The sequence below is a fragment of the Pavona decussata genome, unplaced genomic scaffold, assembly GCF_977016875.1.
Source record: "Pavona decussata unplaced genomic scaffold, jaPavDecu1.1 SCAFFOLD_340, whole genome shotgun sequence".
Lineage (NCBI taxonomy): Eukaryota > Metazoa > Cnidaria > Anthozoa > Scleractinia > Agariciidae > Pavona > Pavona decussata.
This window is the reverse complement of record NW_028145728.1, coordinates 50,059-65,000: the sequence shown is the minus strand read 5'-3', so window position 1 is coordinate 65,000 and position 14,942 is coordinate 50,059. Positions and strand designations below refer to the sequence as shown.

The following is a 14,942-nucleotide window of genomic DNA, read 5'->3' as shown; positions in this document are numbered from 1 at the left end:
GACGTGTGCTCCGTGCATAGGTACAATTATAATGCACGCACCATACGTATGCTTCGTGCATTGTGGAGTTATACAGAACTCAGTTAGACCAATCACAGTACTTGCTTGACCCAGGCTATTTTATAAAACTTAAGAGTTGTTTTTGTTGCAATTTATAATTTCTTGGGGGTAATTTAAAGCCAGCTGAAGCGATGTGTGCGAAGTTCCATTGCTGCATACAAATTCATTATAAAAAATTTGACAGGCTGGAAATAATATCACACTGCTCAGGATTCCCCATGGCCAGGATAATTGTCGATATCTGACTTTTCACTGCATGGTTGCTTTCTTGGGTTCTAAATCCTGTCTAATTTATATTTTAATCGTCTGTAAAACACAAAAATACGTATTAATATTTTTGTATAAACTTACTTTAATCGCTCTCTAGCCTTTGGTATTTAACAATTCTCGGAAGGTGTTTCAAAACTTTGCGACTAACTAACAAAAGTTTCAGAAACATTTCCGATCCACTAATTTCTGAAGACGTTCTAGGGATGATCAATAAGTTAATCACAGTTGATTAAAATAAAAGTAGATCGAATGAAAATTAATAGATTCCATTCGTATTACCGCTAAGTGCTCCAATGAACGTGTGCGTTATTCATATGATCATCACCGTACGAAAGCATTGCAGTCACTTTTTTTTTTTCATTTCTTTCTCGTGTGTCCGCTGTGACCGTCAATCGCGTTTCGCCGTTTCCCGCTGCCACTCCTAGATCGCACGATTCTCGATTTTCGTATCGTGTGGCAAGTATATTTGAAGCGGAAGAGCTACGGCTGCTCGTAGTTTAGCACTACCATGTAGCATGAAAATTTTGCGGGTTCTAATTTTTGCGGTTTTTTGGCGGATTAACCTCGATCCGCAAAAACTAGTTCCCGCGGAAAAAAAACACCCGCAAAATATAACGCCGCAAAAATTAACTTCCCTCGGTCAAACTAAAAACTCTGCTTGTAATAGACTTTTGCCACTGAAGCAATATACATTGGACTTAAACAAGAACATTAACATGATTTTTCATTTGAAAAAGCAACTAGAGCTGTCAAGAGTAAAGCAATTTAGTACATTTATTGGATCGAATGGGTCATCTGAAGGAAAGCACCTCTTAATGGGCTCCTGACAGACTCGAATCGTGCAGCAGACCAACCATGTTCTAAGTGGCGCTTCTGCGGCGGCCTCACGGCAGAGAAGTTATTTCAATTCTTAAAAACTTCAACTGAACAAGAGTGTTACCATCATCGACTGAGTCTGACGCATTGCGTAACAATAGGGCATAGCCTAGAAAGGTTTCAACTACGGTAATTCAAACAGTTATACTGCTTTCTCGTAAAATAACATACGGTAATACCGGTCGTGGCAAACCGTATTAATGAAACAGTGTTTTGTTGTGCATGTTAGGGGTAGGCTTTTTGTTGTTGTTCAGTCCCTTTGCGCAGTAAGGTATAAAAGTGATATGTCTCTAATATGTAAGTAGAGTGAACTGTGACTCAACACACAGTACAATAAAAGTTGAAAATGTTAAGGTTTCTTCCACTTAATTGTTCTGCTGCTTAAACAGAGCATCGTAAAAATTAGTTCCCATCAGAAATTTCACTCATCTCGAACCGCAAAAATTTGTTCCCGCGGAACACAAAATATAACCAATCCGCAAAACTTTCTTGCTACACGGTAGCTATGAATTCTGGGCTTGTTTGAGATAGCAACAAATGTGGCAACAGAATGACAAAATAGACACCAAAAAGCGATTCATAAGAGGGTTGTCCAATATAGACAAACTGATACGGTCTGAAAAAACAGCCTCACGATCCGTACGGTTTGACAAACTAGGGAGTTTAAGCAAATCGCTACGGCTGGCGCTGCTACGGCTATCGTGGTTAAGGAGGTCTGGGGAGAGTACTTCGCCGTAGCCCGCCAAAATTCAACTTTAAGCAACGCGAAATACAAATAGTACGGCTGAGAAGTTTTTAAGACTCATAAGCGTATTCGAGGCTTCGTACGTCTAAATGACTTCGTTCAAAGAAACAAGGGATTTCGTTTTACTTTGCTATGATCAAGGGATTCTTAACGACGAAGAACTCCTGATTTTGTACGAACAGTACCAGAGTCCAAACTTAGACCTGCCGTACAGTTCATATCCACTCTTCGACCTTGATGATATGGAAGATGATGAATGCCTTGCGGAATTTCGAGTGAAGAAGCGAAATATACCTGCACTCGCAGAAGCACTTCAAATCCCAGATTGGATTAGCTGTAATCAGCGAAGCAAAGCCGAGGGCACAGAAGCCCTTTGTATGCTGCTAAAACGCTTTGCTTACCCTTGCCGGTACAGTGACATGGTACCACGGTTCGGTCGTCCTGTCCCTGTTTTGAGCATGGTAACAAACGAGGTGCTTGATTACATCTATACAGCCCATAGTCATCGAATTATCGATTGGAATCCCGCAGTTTTGAACCCACCAGCATTGCAAACCTATGCCCAAGTTATCTCCCAAAGAGGGTCCCCATTGCAGAACTGTTTTGGTTTTATTGACGGAACAGTTAGGCCTATCGCGAGGCCAGATAATAATCAGAGAATTGTCTACAACGGTCATAAAAGAGTGCATGCTTTAAAATTCCAGTCCCTAGCTCTGCCAAATGGGATCATTGGAAACCTGTATGGCCCTGTTGGTAAGTACTTCTGTTCTTGAAGTTTCCCTTACCTGTAAAAGGTGGAAGTCAGTGGCAGATCCAGGTGCTCAAGAATGGGGGGTGGGTCTAAGGAGGGTGGAGCCCTCCCCTAGACCACCACTAAGACTGGTCAAAATTGTAAGTCTAAAGAAAAGTATTGCTTTCACTTGAGCATTGTTGTTGTCTGAATAATGCAGGGTATAGGATGCATGGTAGGGATTGACAGTAGTTTGTCTGAAATATTGGAATCTGATTTTTTTTAATTTTTTTTTTTTTAACAGCTTTATTGGGTACTCCACTTACAGTATATAACATAAATAATCAAAAAAAGAAGCGAGACCCAAAAATGGTAGGTGCAACGGGACGACCATGCGAGGCACCGCCCCTGGATTGACCTAAATAATTATTGATACCGACATTATCTGCAGATAACAAACATATTTTTTAATTTTTCCTAGAAGGAAGAAGGCATGATGCTGGAATGCTTCGGGATTCTCAGCTTCTGCAGAGTTTACAGATGTTTGCTTTCGATCTCCATGGGCAGCCAATGTGCATCTATGGCGACCCCGCCTATCCCCTGAGGGTTCATTTGCAGGCGCCATTTCGCAATGGAGTGTTAACTCCTCAAATGCAGGCATACAATTCAGCAATGAGTGAAGTTCGGTCCTCAGTGGAGTGGTTGTTTGGGTACATCATAAATTATTTCAAGTTTTTGGACTTAAAAAAAAATCTGAAGATTGGATTAAGCAGTGTGGGGAAAATGTATGTGGTGTGTGCACTTCTTAGGAATGCACTCACATGCCTCTATGGCAACCAAACATCAGAGTTTTTTGAGCTTGACCCACCCAGTTTGGAAGATTACTTTGCCTAAAAAAGAGTAAAAATTTAGCATTTATTGCATTTAAGTTAAGAGTTCCTAGAGCTGAGTCTCAGTAATGGTGAAGCTTTTTTCCCAAATGAGAAATGGAACATAAACTCAACTGTCAATAAATTGTACATGTGTGTTTCACAACCAAAGACCTTTTTATGATAAGGCACAAACATTAAGATGCTGTAAGTAGAATTGAAATAATAACATTTTAACATTTAATCTTTGAGTGAAACTTTGATGAACTGTCAAATTCTTCCAACTAGTGTCATTTCACATTTATTTTTTCGAGGGGTTTCAGTTTGTTTCTGGTCCAAAATTTTATTTGATAGTTTTATTTTTATTTTCCTTTTTTTTTTTTTAAGTCAAGGAAAATAGAAAAACCAAACTGGTTTAAAAATTTTAAACCAAAAACAAATTTAAATCACAGCATATGCCTGTCTACTTCTAATTAAAAACTGAACTTTGGGTTGAAAGCATTCACTAATGACAACAGCCCAAGTTAACACAAAAAGACCTGCAAAGGGTAACATCAACAATACAAAAAGGCAAAGATCTTGAACCATGTTCTAAGATTTCTTTGGTAGCAATCTTTCGATAAGGGCCATCATGGCTGCTGTCTGTTGTTGTTGCTGCTGCATCATGGCTAAAATCTGTCCCTGTCTGGCAGCTTCTTGTTGTTGGTGTTGTTTCTTTAAGGCAAGTTCTTCCGTTCGAAACTCATTTTCCTTCTCTGCTTTTTCCTTCAAAAATTGCACTGCATCATTTCCACTCTGCCTGCGTTTTGTCTGCCTTACTTCATCACCCTCAGCTTCGGATCTCTTCTTTGTCTCTCCAAATCGCTCCATGGCCTCTTTTCGCATTTTCTCTGCAGTTTGTTTGTCTACCTCAATCTTCTTTGAGGTTCCCTCGGAATCTCTGGTTTCCTCTGCCAACTTTTCCCGCTCTATTATTTCATCAATTAAGGTTTCAAGTTCAGTTAAATCATCCACTGCGATTCCACTAGCTGATTCTTCCTCTTTCTTTTTTTCCAAGTACCTCTTTTGAAGCCGTTCCATCCTTTCTCGGACACCTCTTTGTGTGACTTTAAATTTCACCTCTTGATTCTTATTCAAGGCTTCAGCTATTTCAGACCACTTTTTTCCTTTTTCATTACTTCCTTTCTTATACTTGTAAGGTTCTTCTAGTAGTACCTCCCGGCATAACAAAGTATCATGCATTTCTGTCCACTCCATAGGCCTGGATAGGAAATCACAAAGCTTATTCAACACACAGTTCAACTACATGTAAATTTGGTTTGGCTCAATATAATTGCACAAGAGAAGTTATATTCTGGGCTGCTTTTTGTTTCTAACCACCACCGACTTACATATAATCAAGAAGAATTTCATTTGAGAAAGATCCCTGAATTATTTTATATACAAAAGGTCACAAAAGGTACAGTTATACATCCCAGTAGAGGAATCAAAATGTAACACCATATGGTAAATTTAACTTGAAAAAGTGAAAATGAGGTGTAAATTTCATATATTTTAACTATAAAAACAGGGAGACTCGCTCCCAATAAACATGTAAGCCTATTTATATTCATTACAAACGTCCACCAACACATATAAATTGCATGCAAAATCCAAAATTGGCCCGTGCACATTAAAATTAAAATTCAAAATAGATGTTAATTGAATGCGTTTCTTTAACACTTGTCTGACCAGCTGTTAATAGATTCCAACGTCTGGAAAAAATGTAAGCGTTCCTGTGAATGAGTGAATTATATTACGTGTGGTAAAAATGCCAATTTGGAGCCTCTATACACCAAATCAAAGTTTCTACACGGTCCCGGCCTTCATAACTCTGGTCATTCCTCAGCTTCAGTTATTTGAATTTCAAGTAGTCTTTGAGCTTTGAAAAGGAAAACTTGGACTTTGTACTTACGCATTTCTCCTGCCGTTCGCTACGTTCGCCATGTGCTCACTGCTTTGATCCTTCGACAAACCGGCCAGGATGCAAAAATAAGTCAGATTCACTCGGTAAGGAGCAGGGAGCTTGATAAATATTCACGATAAACTATTTCTAAGGATTCTTAAATGTATTTCATTCGCTAAAATTGCTCAAGAGTCTGTATAAAGCGGAGAAAGAAGCGACATAAGTCCACGTACCACAGACTACGCCAAAACCTTCCAACTGGCGTAGAAGGATTTCCCGCTACGGCTGGATGCTAACGACTGACATGCGCAATGACTCGTAAGTGGATTATTTTACTTCCGGTAGCCGTAGTGAGGCTCGCCGTAGCGATTTGCTTAAACTCCCTTGTTACGGTCTGACAACAAATCGTAAAGGCGCTTTTCGGTCCGCATACGGTCCGTTAATTGCATCTCATTTAGTACACTTAGAATATTTCCACGTCTTATCTCAGAGAGAGGCTTATACGGTTTGACGATCCGTACGGTTTGTACAGATCGTAAAGGCACTTTTCGGTCCGTAAAATGCATCTCATTTAGGACACTTAGAATATTTCCACGTCTTATCTCAGAGAAGGGCTTATACGGTTTGACGATCCGTATGGTTTGTACAGATCGTAAAGGCACTTTTCGGTCCTTATACAGTCCGTCAGTGCAAAATTGTGGTACTCTCTGAGGAGCCTTTCCCATTCGAGTAAGTTGGTCTGCTCCAGTTGCACTGTCAAAATTTGTTTCATATTGTTCGCCCTATTTGAAAAATGGTGAATTTCGTACAATTCGTGCACATTTTAGGCGTTGTAATGGTATAAGTAAATTATGTACACAGGCATGTATGTTCCAGTTTATAAGTAAATTGTTCTGTTGCATTGAGCTGCTACATTATAATTTTTAAAGTTGTGAAATTTGCATGCAGATAGTTTAAATATAGCGACTGGTGTTATTAAGAAAAGAAAAAAAAGAGGGGTATAAAGTTGAAATCCACTCTCCAAATTTGAGTCCATTCCATTCTAATATTATGGTGAGGCGATCGGGGATCATTTGCGGTCCAATCTGGCGATCATTTCCAGTCCGGGGATCATTTCCGGTCCGGGGATCATTCGCGGGCCGGGATCATTTGCGGGCCTGTACAAACCTAATAGGACAAATTTGAGTAATGGCGAAATAAAGGGTTTATGTTTTATTCTCTTAGTTACCTATCTGTGTTTACTTGAGGGAATAAAAAGGAGAGTATATATAAATAATTGGAACTGAGCTCTACTAAAAGGCACTCATTCATGTATTCGTTAACTGAAATCTCAATGATACTTAACCCTGAAGTGTAGTGATACTTAAGGTTAAGCAAACTAACTTACTTATGCTTAAGTTTTGTACAAGTGAAGTAAAGGGAGTGTTATCCTAGAGTTTAGTATTGCTTTATTAGGCTCTAAAGAAAAGGAAGTGAAATTCATAGTTTTCTTTAAATTAATTAATTAATTAATTAATTAATTAATTAAATAAATAAGGCATCTTATATCAAAGGTGGTTGGAAATGGGAATTTAAAAATAAATCGGCCAGCGCAGTGATAAAGGACATAAAGCGGGTTTGATAAACCACGTCTTATGTCAAAGTAACAGCAAACCGAACGACCTGGTAGCCTTAAAGGTATGATAGACTAGTTGATGGGAACCGGCTCAATAGACTCGGGTCGATTATTTGCGGCAAATTTACTAACAATAGCTAGTGCGATTGCATTGAATAAATGTTGATGCAAACAATCAACCTTCCTGTCAAGGGAAGGTGACAAAATTGTGATTGAGAGTATTTTTAAACCGTGATGCAGTATTGCAGCTTTCATGGCTTTTCAAAAGGATGCATGATAGCGACGTTAAGTCTCTATTGAGGAGAAATTCTTTTACTGTCATGAGCTGAAGTAGTGGACGAAAGAAGGCAGTTGACCAGAGTAATTGACGGGGACACCTTCCCATTAAAATCGTGGCCAAAGGAAATGCGACTCATATTGTGGAAAAAAAAAAAAAAACGGCCTATACCGAAACGTTCAACTTGGTTCTCTTTCTCATCGGTAATGGTTGTGAGTCAAGCCTTATTAGAAGATGTACAATGCTGGCGCAGCACTGGGCGGAACTGTCAACGACTAAAGCAGAAAAGAGGGCAAGGCAAGTCGATTTTGTCCTCAACAATACCGACCAGAACAGCCATCTGCGGTTCTACTTTGATGTAAACAAAGTTCTGTACCTGAATGGTTTACCGAAGTAAAAGAGGGCAATTAGAAAACGATCTCTCACAACGGCTCTTTTAGGAATCACCAAATATCACAAAAGTTATTGACCAATACCACCGTACAGTCTCTACTTTCTCCATAAAATACTAATTTTACTCTATAGTATTCTGCATTAGTCGTAAGGAAAACATGTTTCCTAAATCCAAACTAAGAATATTAAAACCAACTCAGATAATACATTTATGACTGTCTCAATTTGCTGTGTGCTCTGCGACTGATAAGGTCAAATTCTCCTTCCCTTTCCAATTTTAGTTTCCAGAGAACAGCCGATTGTAATGTTTTATTTTGTAAGAAACGCATCATTTAGTTTCCTACACTAAAGAACGAGGAAAACATATGTATATTTTGTTTACTTTCCAACTTGTATACGAACCGAAAACTGCCTTAACGATTTGTACAAACCGTACGGATCGTCAAACCGTTCACCCGTCGCTCAGGTAACACATTCAATTCCCCGTAATGAGATGCAGCAATTTTTAGACTGTATACGGACCGAAAATTGTCTCTATGATCTGTCAAATCGTTCGGATCATTTTGGAGTAGGAAAGTAAAAATAAGCGACAAAAACGAACGTTTCGGTGTCGTCATGACGTCATTATAAAGTTCGGAATAATTCAAATTGAGTCAATGTCAGAAATAGTTTACCAAAATTGACCTAATATTTGAATATGTAATGTCACGCAAATGGTACGTTATATTTGAATTCAATCGAATTCGATTGGACATTGAGAGATGGTGTTATTTCTCTGATAAGCTACATTTCGTAACCTAAACAAGCGAACTTATTCATGCACTTCGTTACTATAATAAAAACAAACTGTTTCAATGTTACTTTCAGATGGTCTCTAAGGCGTAAGTTTTCAAAAGGATTTTTATCCTTGTCCTTTATTCTTTCTCTTCGAAAAAGATTGAGCGGTTTATTTCAAAAGGGCATATTTAAAAACAGGAAGACCGCCAAATGCGAAAATCATAATATGAGCAAAACGGCGACGCGAATATCTTTTTAGATTATTTTTGAGACTTACTTTCTATTGGTTTATTGTTAACAATAATTTTTAATTTTGTTTATACACACTCAGTTGTGTACCCTATACTTGTGTACAGCAGATTGCATTCATGCGTATGTTTCAAACCACGATGTGGTTACAATTCATTTGGATATTTGCCATGTTTCTGAACGCTGAGTGAAGGATGTCTCATTTGAGGGAATACTATTTACATTTAATGAGTAAACAAATTTGTTCTCTTTTAGGTGAACTTGGTAGCATTCCTTCAGGTAGCATTGAAATCATCATAGACATGCACATAGAAATGTGGAGATTTGACAGACATTTCGCGTTAGCAGTTGACTCAGATGATTCTGTCAAAAACGTAAAGAAGAAGATTCAAAACAAGGTAGGAATTCCACCCGAACAACAGGCATTAGTTCTAAAGACATCCTTTTACACTCTGAGTGATAAGGGCACTCTGAGTGATTACAACATTCACAATGGCTGCATGCTATACTTGAACACAGGTGCAAATCTCTTGAACAATGAAATCGCCATAAGGATGTTGACTGGAAAAATGATCACCCTAACAGTGACACCAACAAGTACCATTGGGAGTGTGAAGACGAAAATTGAACACAAAGCAAGAATCCCATCAGACCAACAACGTCTTGTTTTTGATGACATTGTTCTGGAAGATCATAAGGAACTAGAAGATTACGAAATTGAGCACAAATCCATCCTAGACTTGAAGGTAGCGGTGGAAATATTTATCAAAACACTATCCGGAAAGATAATTGAATTGAACGTGTTACCAAGTGACACTGTTAGAATGGTCAAAAGAGAAAGAGAGAAGTTGGAAGGCTTTCCACCTGGGAGAATACCCATTCTGGCTTATGATGGAAGACAGCTCGATGATGATGCGACTCTCGCTCAGCACAATATTCAGAATTCTTCAACCTTATGCGAAGTTGCCACTGAAGGTAAGTTTAATTTGATGTTTATCATTTCCTCCGTCGAATATTTAATTCTCTAAAACAAAAGAATCCTCCTACTTATCTACTTATATGAATACAACTGCAACCCTATTTAACTACCTACGGACCTATCAACCGCCCGTGATCTATCTACCTACCTAGTAACCCACCTACTTACCTGACTTACAACCTTCCTAGATACCTTCTCTAATTTACCTACCCGCTACCTGCCTACCTACCTACTTACCTAGTGGTTCAGATTTAGGCAAAATGCCATATATTTATATAACCACTGTCATATTTAAGGGTTACTTTACACGACTACAGGATTCAACTGCATGGGCAAAGTAACACATAACAATTTGTCGACCGAATTATTTTGCATTTGCTGTATTGCAGGACTCTAAAAAGCGCCAAAATATAAAGCAATGTATGGGTTTTTTCCAAAATTGAAGCTTAATTATCTTTGAAAAATGCATGGTTACCCCCAATTTTCTTTTGAGATACCAAAAGCATTTGCTAAGTTCTGCTTTCTCCGTATAGTTTTAAACCGTACAAAAATATTCCTGTATTAGTAGGCACCACCCATAGGAAACCCAGCATCTTAAGATGCGCAGAACGTAATACTATAATAACTTTATGTATGTAATTAAAGTGTCAAAATATCTGGCAAAAATCACAGTAAATCAAGCCAATCTTAACCCTTTAAATCCTAGGTGTGTGGTATTTTTTTCAATGACTTTTTGGCAATAAATAGTCTGAGCCACTTAATTTCTCCATAAATGGAGATGAAATAAAAATATCTGCGGTCTTAAGAAACTGTGGGCTCAGGCTAAATTGTCACGTGATGCAAGTGACGGTTGTTGTTTGTTTCGAGCGAGTGCACGAGCACGAATCTGGTAAAATCATCGCTTTATAAGTGTTTTTCGAGCCATTTTCCTCTGCAGAAACCCCCATTCTGGCATCATCAAGCTGGAATGTGGGTAGAGGCACTCCTCTGAAAGAAAACAGAGGTGAGAGGTGATTTCATGCTGACTGAGTCGCCAAACATGCTGTGTAGCAGACATGGAGGCCCACGAGTGAAGTTGCCTCTCTGGCCGTTTTGTGGATGGATTCCAGGACCTGCCAAGGCTATTTGGGCGAGTTTGGAGTAGTAAAATATTCAATGGATTCGAAATTTTGCTGGTGGTACTGGGTGGCTCGACACTTATAAAAAAACTATGAAATGGAAAGAGCAGGAGTTCTACGCTCGCGCTATGGCTGAATTACCCAGAATTCTCTTCGGGCGTAAACGAGGCAACGTGAGATACGCAAGACTGGGTCTGATAAAATGGCTGAAGTATAGCCCTCGGAAAGCGTTGAGAGGAAAACTTCCAGTCAGATACCAAGGTCTGACCTTGAGGTTTGCTGTAAATATAGACTTTTCAATTTTGAACAAATTATTTGGATTAAAATTGACGATAAATAAGTGTAATTTTTGATGTTATTATTTGGCCGAACAATTGGCATTTAGGACTTTGTTGCCAAACGAACGGTGATATGCAGCGAAAATCGGGAGGCGTAGTCGATTTGCTGGGTTTGATGATGGAAATATACATCAGCTGGGGTCATTCACACATTATCATGACGTTGTAGCTTAAGTTAAACAAGAAGCAATTCATAGAAGCCAGAACGGTGTTTTCGACGCATATATGCGTTGTTAGTATGCGAAGGGTTAAAGCAGTTTTCATTTGAATGTCCAATTAAAGAACTTTGCACCTGCTTTGGTTTCGCTTTACGTCGCTCTGTAAATGAGATGCGGATTCCATCGTAAGTTGAAACTTGAGTTATACCAGGCACTGACTAAAATGAGACGAGTAAACTATCCCAATTTAGGAATTTACCACCTAAATAACTGTTTCTTATTTGTTAATTCAGCTCACATCTAATTAAATATTTCTTTTTTTCCCTTAACCTCGACTCGTGTCAGAACTTGAAGAGCCAGCAAGTAAGAATGTTCTGCACTTTTCACACTCCTTCTTCCTGAAAATTGCTGATAAAGTCTTAACTGCAGACACAGCAATTCAGGGCATTGGGTTTGTCGGTGCTTTGGCAGCGTTGCTTTACGAACAACCGAAGCAAGTTGAAAAAGCATTAAAAAGCGTACTGGAAGCACCAGGGATTCAGGTGGAGAATATCACAGCGGGTTCGATTCTGGTCACCCTGCGTTGTTGCTCGAGAAAGAGATTCCTGACATTTCTGCTGGATTTTGAGAGACAAGAAGCTAAGGAAAGATTGGAAAGTCAGATGAGAGGCATTGGGTTCAAAGAGGAACTGGAAGTAACCATCACAAATAGAGAAGAAGTGGACGAGACTTTTGATGAGATAAGGTACATGATTCTGAAGTATACTGTGTGTGGGCTGTATGTGACTTATTGTCGACAAATTAATAACAAGATTGAAAACGAATTTCATTGTTAACGCCTTTTAGATGATTAAACGATACCGAATTTAATATAAGGTACGCAAGTTCAGTTCGCATTCATTTGCCCCTAAATAATTTAATTGCGTAAATTTCGGTAAGGTTCTTTTTATATTTTAATTTGCCCAAGGAGAAAAAGTTCGCAACAGAGTAACTATATTCGGAACAGAATCGCCAAATAAAAAAAATAATTGGCTGCAGAGGCCCATCAGTTTCTAATCAAGGCGTTGAAGGCTTAAACAAGGCGCCATACACGGAAATATTTCCCTTCGCCGTTACTTCGCGGATTTTAATCACTTTGAGGGTTCTCTTACGTACACTTACAGTGTCAATTAATTCATCAGCCTCGCTCATGCCTGCTAATTTGAACGTGTTAATCTTTCTCTTATTCGCTGTCTTTATTTCGTTTATGTGGTTGCTAGGACAGTACAAGAAAAATCAACGTGTTTATTTACATTATTTTTGTGCTTATGCTGAGTCCCGGGTAGAAGGGTCACTCGCTTACCCGAGCTACCCTGGGCGAGCCAAGGTTTCCTACATTCCTTACAAAACTTGGCGCACCGTTTACATAAAAAAAGAAACCGGCGTTGGCTCGGCTGGCAGGGTGACCCGCCTAGCCGGGTCACCCTTTTTTGATGGTAGGGTCATCCTCCCAGCCGGGCCAACTTCTCTCCATATAAACACTTTGGCTCGCCCAGCCGGGCCAATTCCGTCAGGGCAAGACAATCAGAACATGCGCGAGCGCTGTGGCCTCGGGCGAAGGGGTAAACCTTTTTTCTCATATTTTGTTGTTCATAGCATTATGCAGGTTGTGCAATTCAACAAGGTGTCTAAATTGTTCGCAATTTTGTAAGTGATAGTGCATGGCTGAAATGTGATCAGTAATTCCGTGTTCATCAAGACGGAATATAAGGCAGCGACCCGTTTTGCCGATATAACGCGCTTCGCATCCCGCGCTCTGAAGTTGATAGATAACGTGCGACTTGAGGTTGAAAGGGATGGGATCTGTTTGCCGTCACATCTACCAAAACTAATTAGGTTTGTAAGGTGAGCCCCCTTCTCTTTCTCTTGCCCCCTTGTGCTTAGATCATCATTGATGGCCAGTTACCTTGTTCCCTGTGGTTTATTCTTCTCTGTAAAAAAAAGTGGAGCCTCGGTGAGCTGACAGGGAAGAGAAGGAGACCTCTCATACCGATCGTGCCGAGAATATTGGGAGCAGGGATGGCGCAGTGGTGAGAACACTCCCCTTCCACCAATGTGGCGGAAGTTCGATTCTCGGACTCGGCGTCATAAGTGGGTTGAGTTGTTGGTTCTCTTCATGTCTCCGAGAAGTTTTTATTGGGGTTCTCCAGTTTTCCCCTCTCCTCAAGAACCAACAATTTCAAATTCCAATTTGATCTGGAATCTCTGGGCCACATGTTTGTCAGTCGTAACAGAATGTTGAGTGTCACACTCGTTCAACATAGTCGATTGATTGATTGATTGATTGATTGATTGATTGATTGATTGATTGATTTTATTTCATTTCATTTCATTTCATTTCACGTCATTTCATTTCATTTCATGTCATGTCATGTCATGTCATGTCATGTCATGTCATTTCATTTCATTTTATTTTATTTTATTAAATTTTACTTTTTAAGTAGAAAAATAAGAATGATATACCTTCTGACGTTTGACGTTGCCTAGCAGCGATAAAAAAAGGCTTGATGTACGTTTTTGTTAAAATGACTTTTTTTTCTTTTAGAGGCTTATCTTCCACAAGAAAAGACTAACATCTGTGTGGAATTGCCGACCGAAAAAAGGATCAGTTTGGAATTCAAGTCAAGTGACACCATCAAGATGGTAAAAAACAAAATTGAAGTCACAGAAGGAATACCAGCCGCCCAGCAAATTCTTAAACTTGATGGGCAGGAGCTTGAAGATAACCGCCGTCTGAGTTACTACGACATCCAAGCAAAATCAACTGTGGAGTTGATCGAATGCGGTATGAAAATCTTCGTAAGAACTGCAATGATCGGCGGAGAAGCAAGGACGTTTTCGTTATACGTCAATCCAAGCGACACTTTAAAAAGTGTGAAGTTGAAAATTCAACAAAAATTCGGAATTCTGCCCGACGAACAACGCTTAATGTACCTTCCTGACAATGATTTAAAGGATGACCTCACTCTGACACACTACAAAATTAAGAATCACTCACGTTTATACTTGTTTTCGAGATTTTAAATGGAAAGTAATCGCATTTGGACAGAATCGGCACCTCTGTTATTAGTATCCTTGCGTCCAGATATATTTTCTTGGTCAAAGGCAATACTGTTGACAAAATTGATATAATGCCAAATGGAAAAACTTAAACCAAGATCAAACGTAAGGGTTTTAAGTTTTTTTACTTTGCAGGATCAAACAACTGAAAGAAGATTTTTTTGTGTGCGAGGCTGTGAGTAAGTTATCATTTTACTATTATAGTACTTTCTATTAAAAAGGTCACCTAGTGTTGCGTAATACTTATGAAAATGTATATTTAATTTAGGTCGTTGACAGCCTGAAGAATAGTCGGCGCTTTGTACATCAGTTTTTTTCTGTTTAGATGTGTGACAAGGGTAAACTATTCACCCAATGGTTCTTGAAACGTTTTTAGTAAATCATAAAATGATATATTGAAGTCACAGACTCAAAAAAAAAAATTTATTTCCTTTGAGCTCTCAA

The 14,942-nt window shown here is 39.0% G+C and overlaps 3 protein-coding genes across 3 annotated transcripts in view; 2 read left to right on the top strand and 1 right to left on the bottom strand.

The window, feature by feature from the left end:
• The window catches only part of LOC146453240 (uncharacterized), a 30,079-nt gene extending 15,617 nt beyond the window's left edge, over nucleotides 1-14,462 (top strand). The window contains exons 3-6 of the mRNA XM_085096831.1: nucleotides 9,062-9,781; nucleotides 11,745-12,144; nucleotides 12,879-13,000; nucleotides 13,984-14,462. Coding sequence (XP_084952957.1) covers nucleotides 9,062-9,781; nucleotides 11,745-12,144; nucleotides 12,879-13,000; nucleotides 13,984-14,462 — 1,721 coding nt within the window. The remainder of the gene's footprint in view (nucleotides 1-9,061; nucleotides 9,782-11,744; nucleotides 12,145-12,878; nucleotides 13,001-13,983) is intronic.
• On the top strand, nucleotides 1,866-3,631 carry LOC146453242 (uncharacterized). The gene is made up of 2 exons (XM_085096839.1): nucleotides 1,866-2,704; nucleotides 3,163-3,631. Exons 1-2 carry the CDS (start codon nucleotides 2,041-2,043, stop codon nucleotides 3,573-3,575), a joined length of 1,077 nt encoding a protein of 358 aa, XP_084952965.1. The 5' UTR covers nucleotides 1,866-2,040; the 3' UTR covers nucleotides 3,576-3,631.
• On the bottom strand, nucleotides 3,754-5,642 carry LOC146453241 (uncharacterized). The gene is made up of 2 exons (XM_085096840.1): nucleotides 5,505-5,642; nucleotides 3,754-4,811 (listed from the first exon to the last, which is right to left on the bottom strand). Exons 1-2 carry the CDS (start codon nucleotides 5,534-5,536, stop codon nucleotides 4,142-4,144), a joined length of 702 nt encoding a protein of 233 aa, XP_084952966.1. The 5' UTR covers nucleotides 5,537-5,642; the 3' UTR covers nucleotides 3,754-4,141.
• Nucleotides 14,463-14,942: the final 480 nt, after the last annotated feature.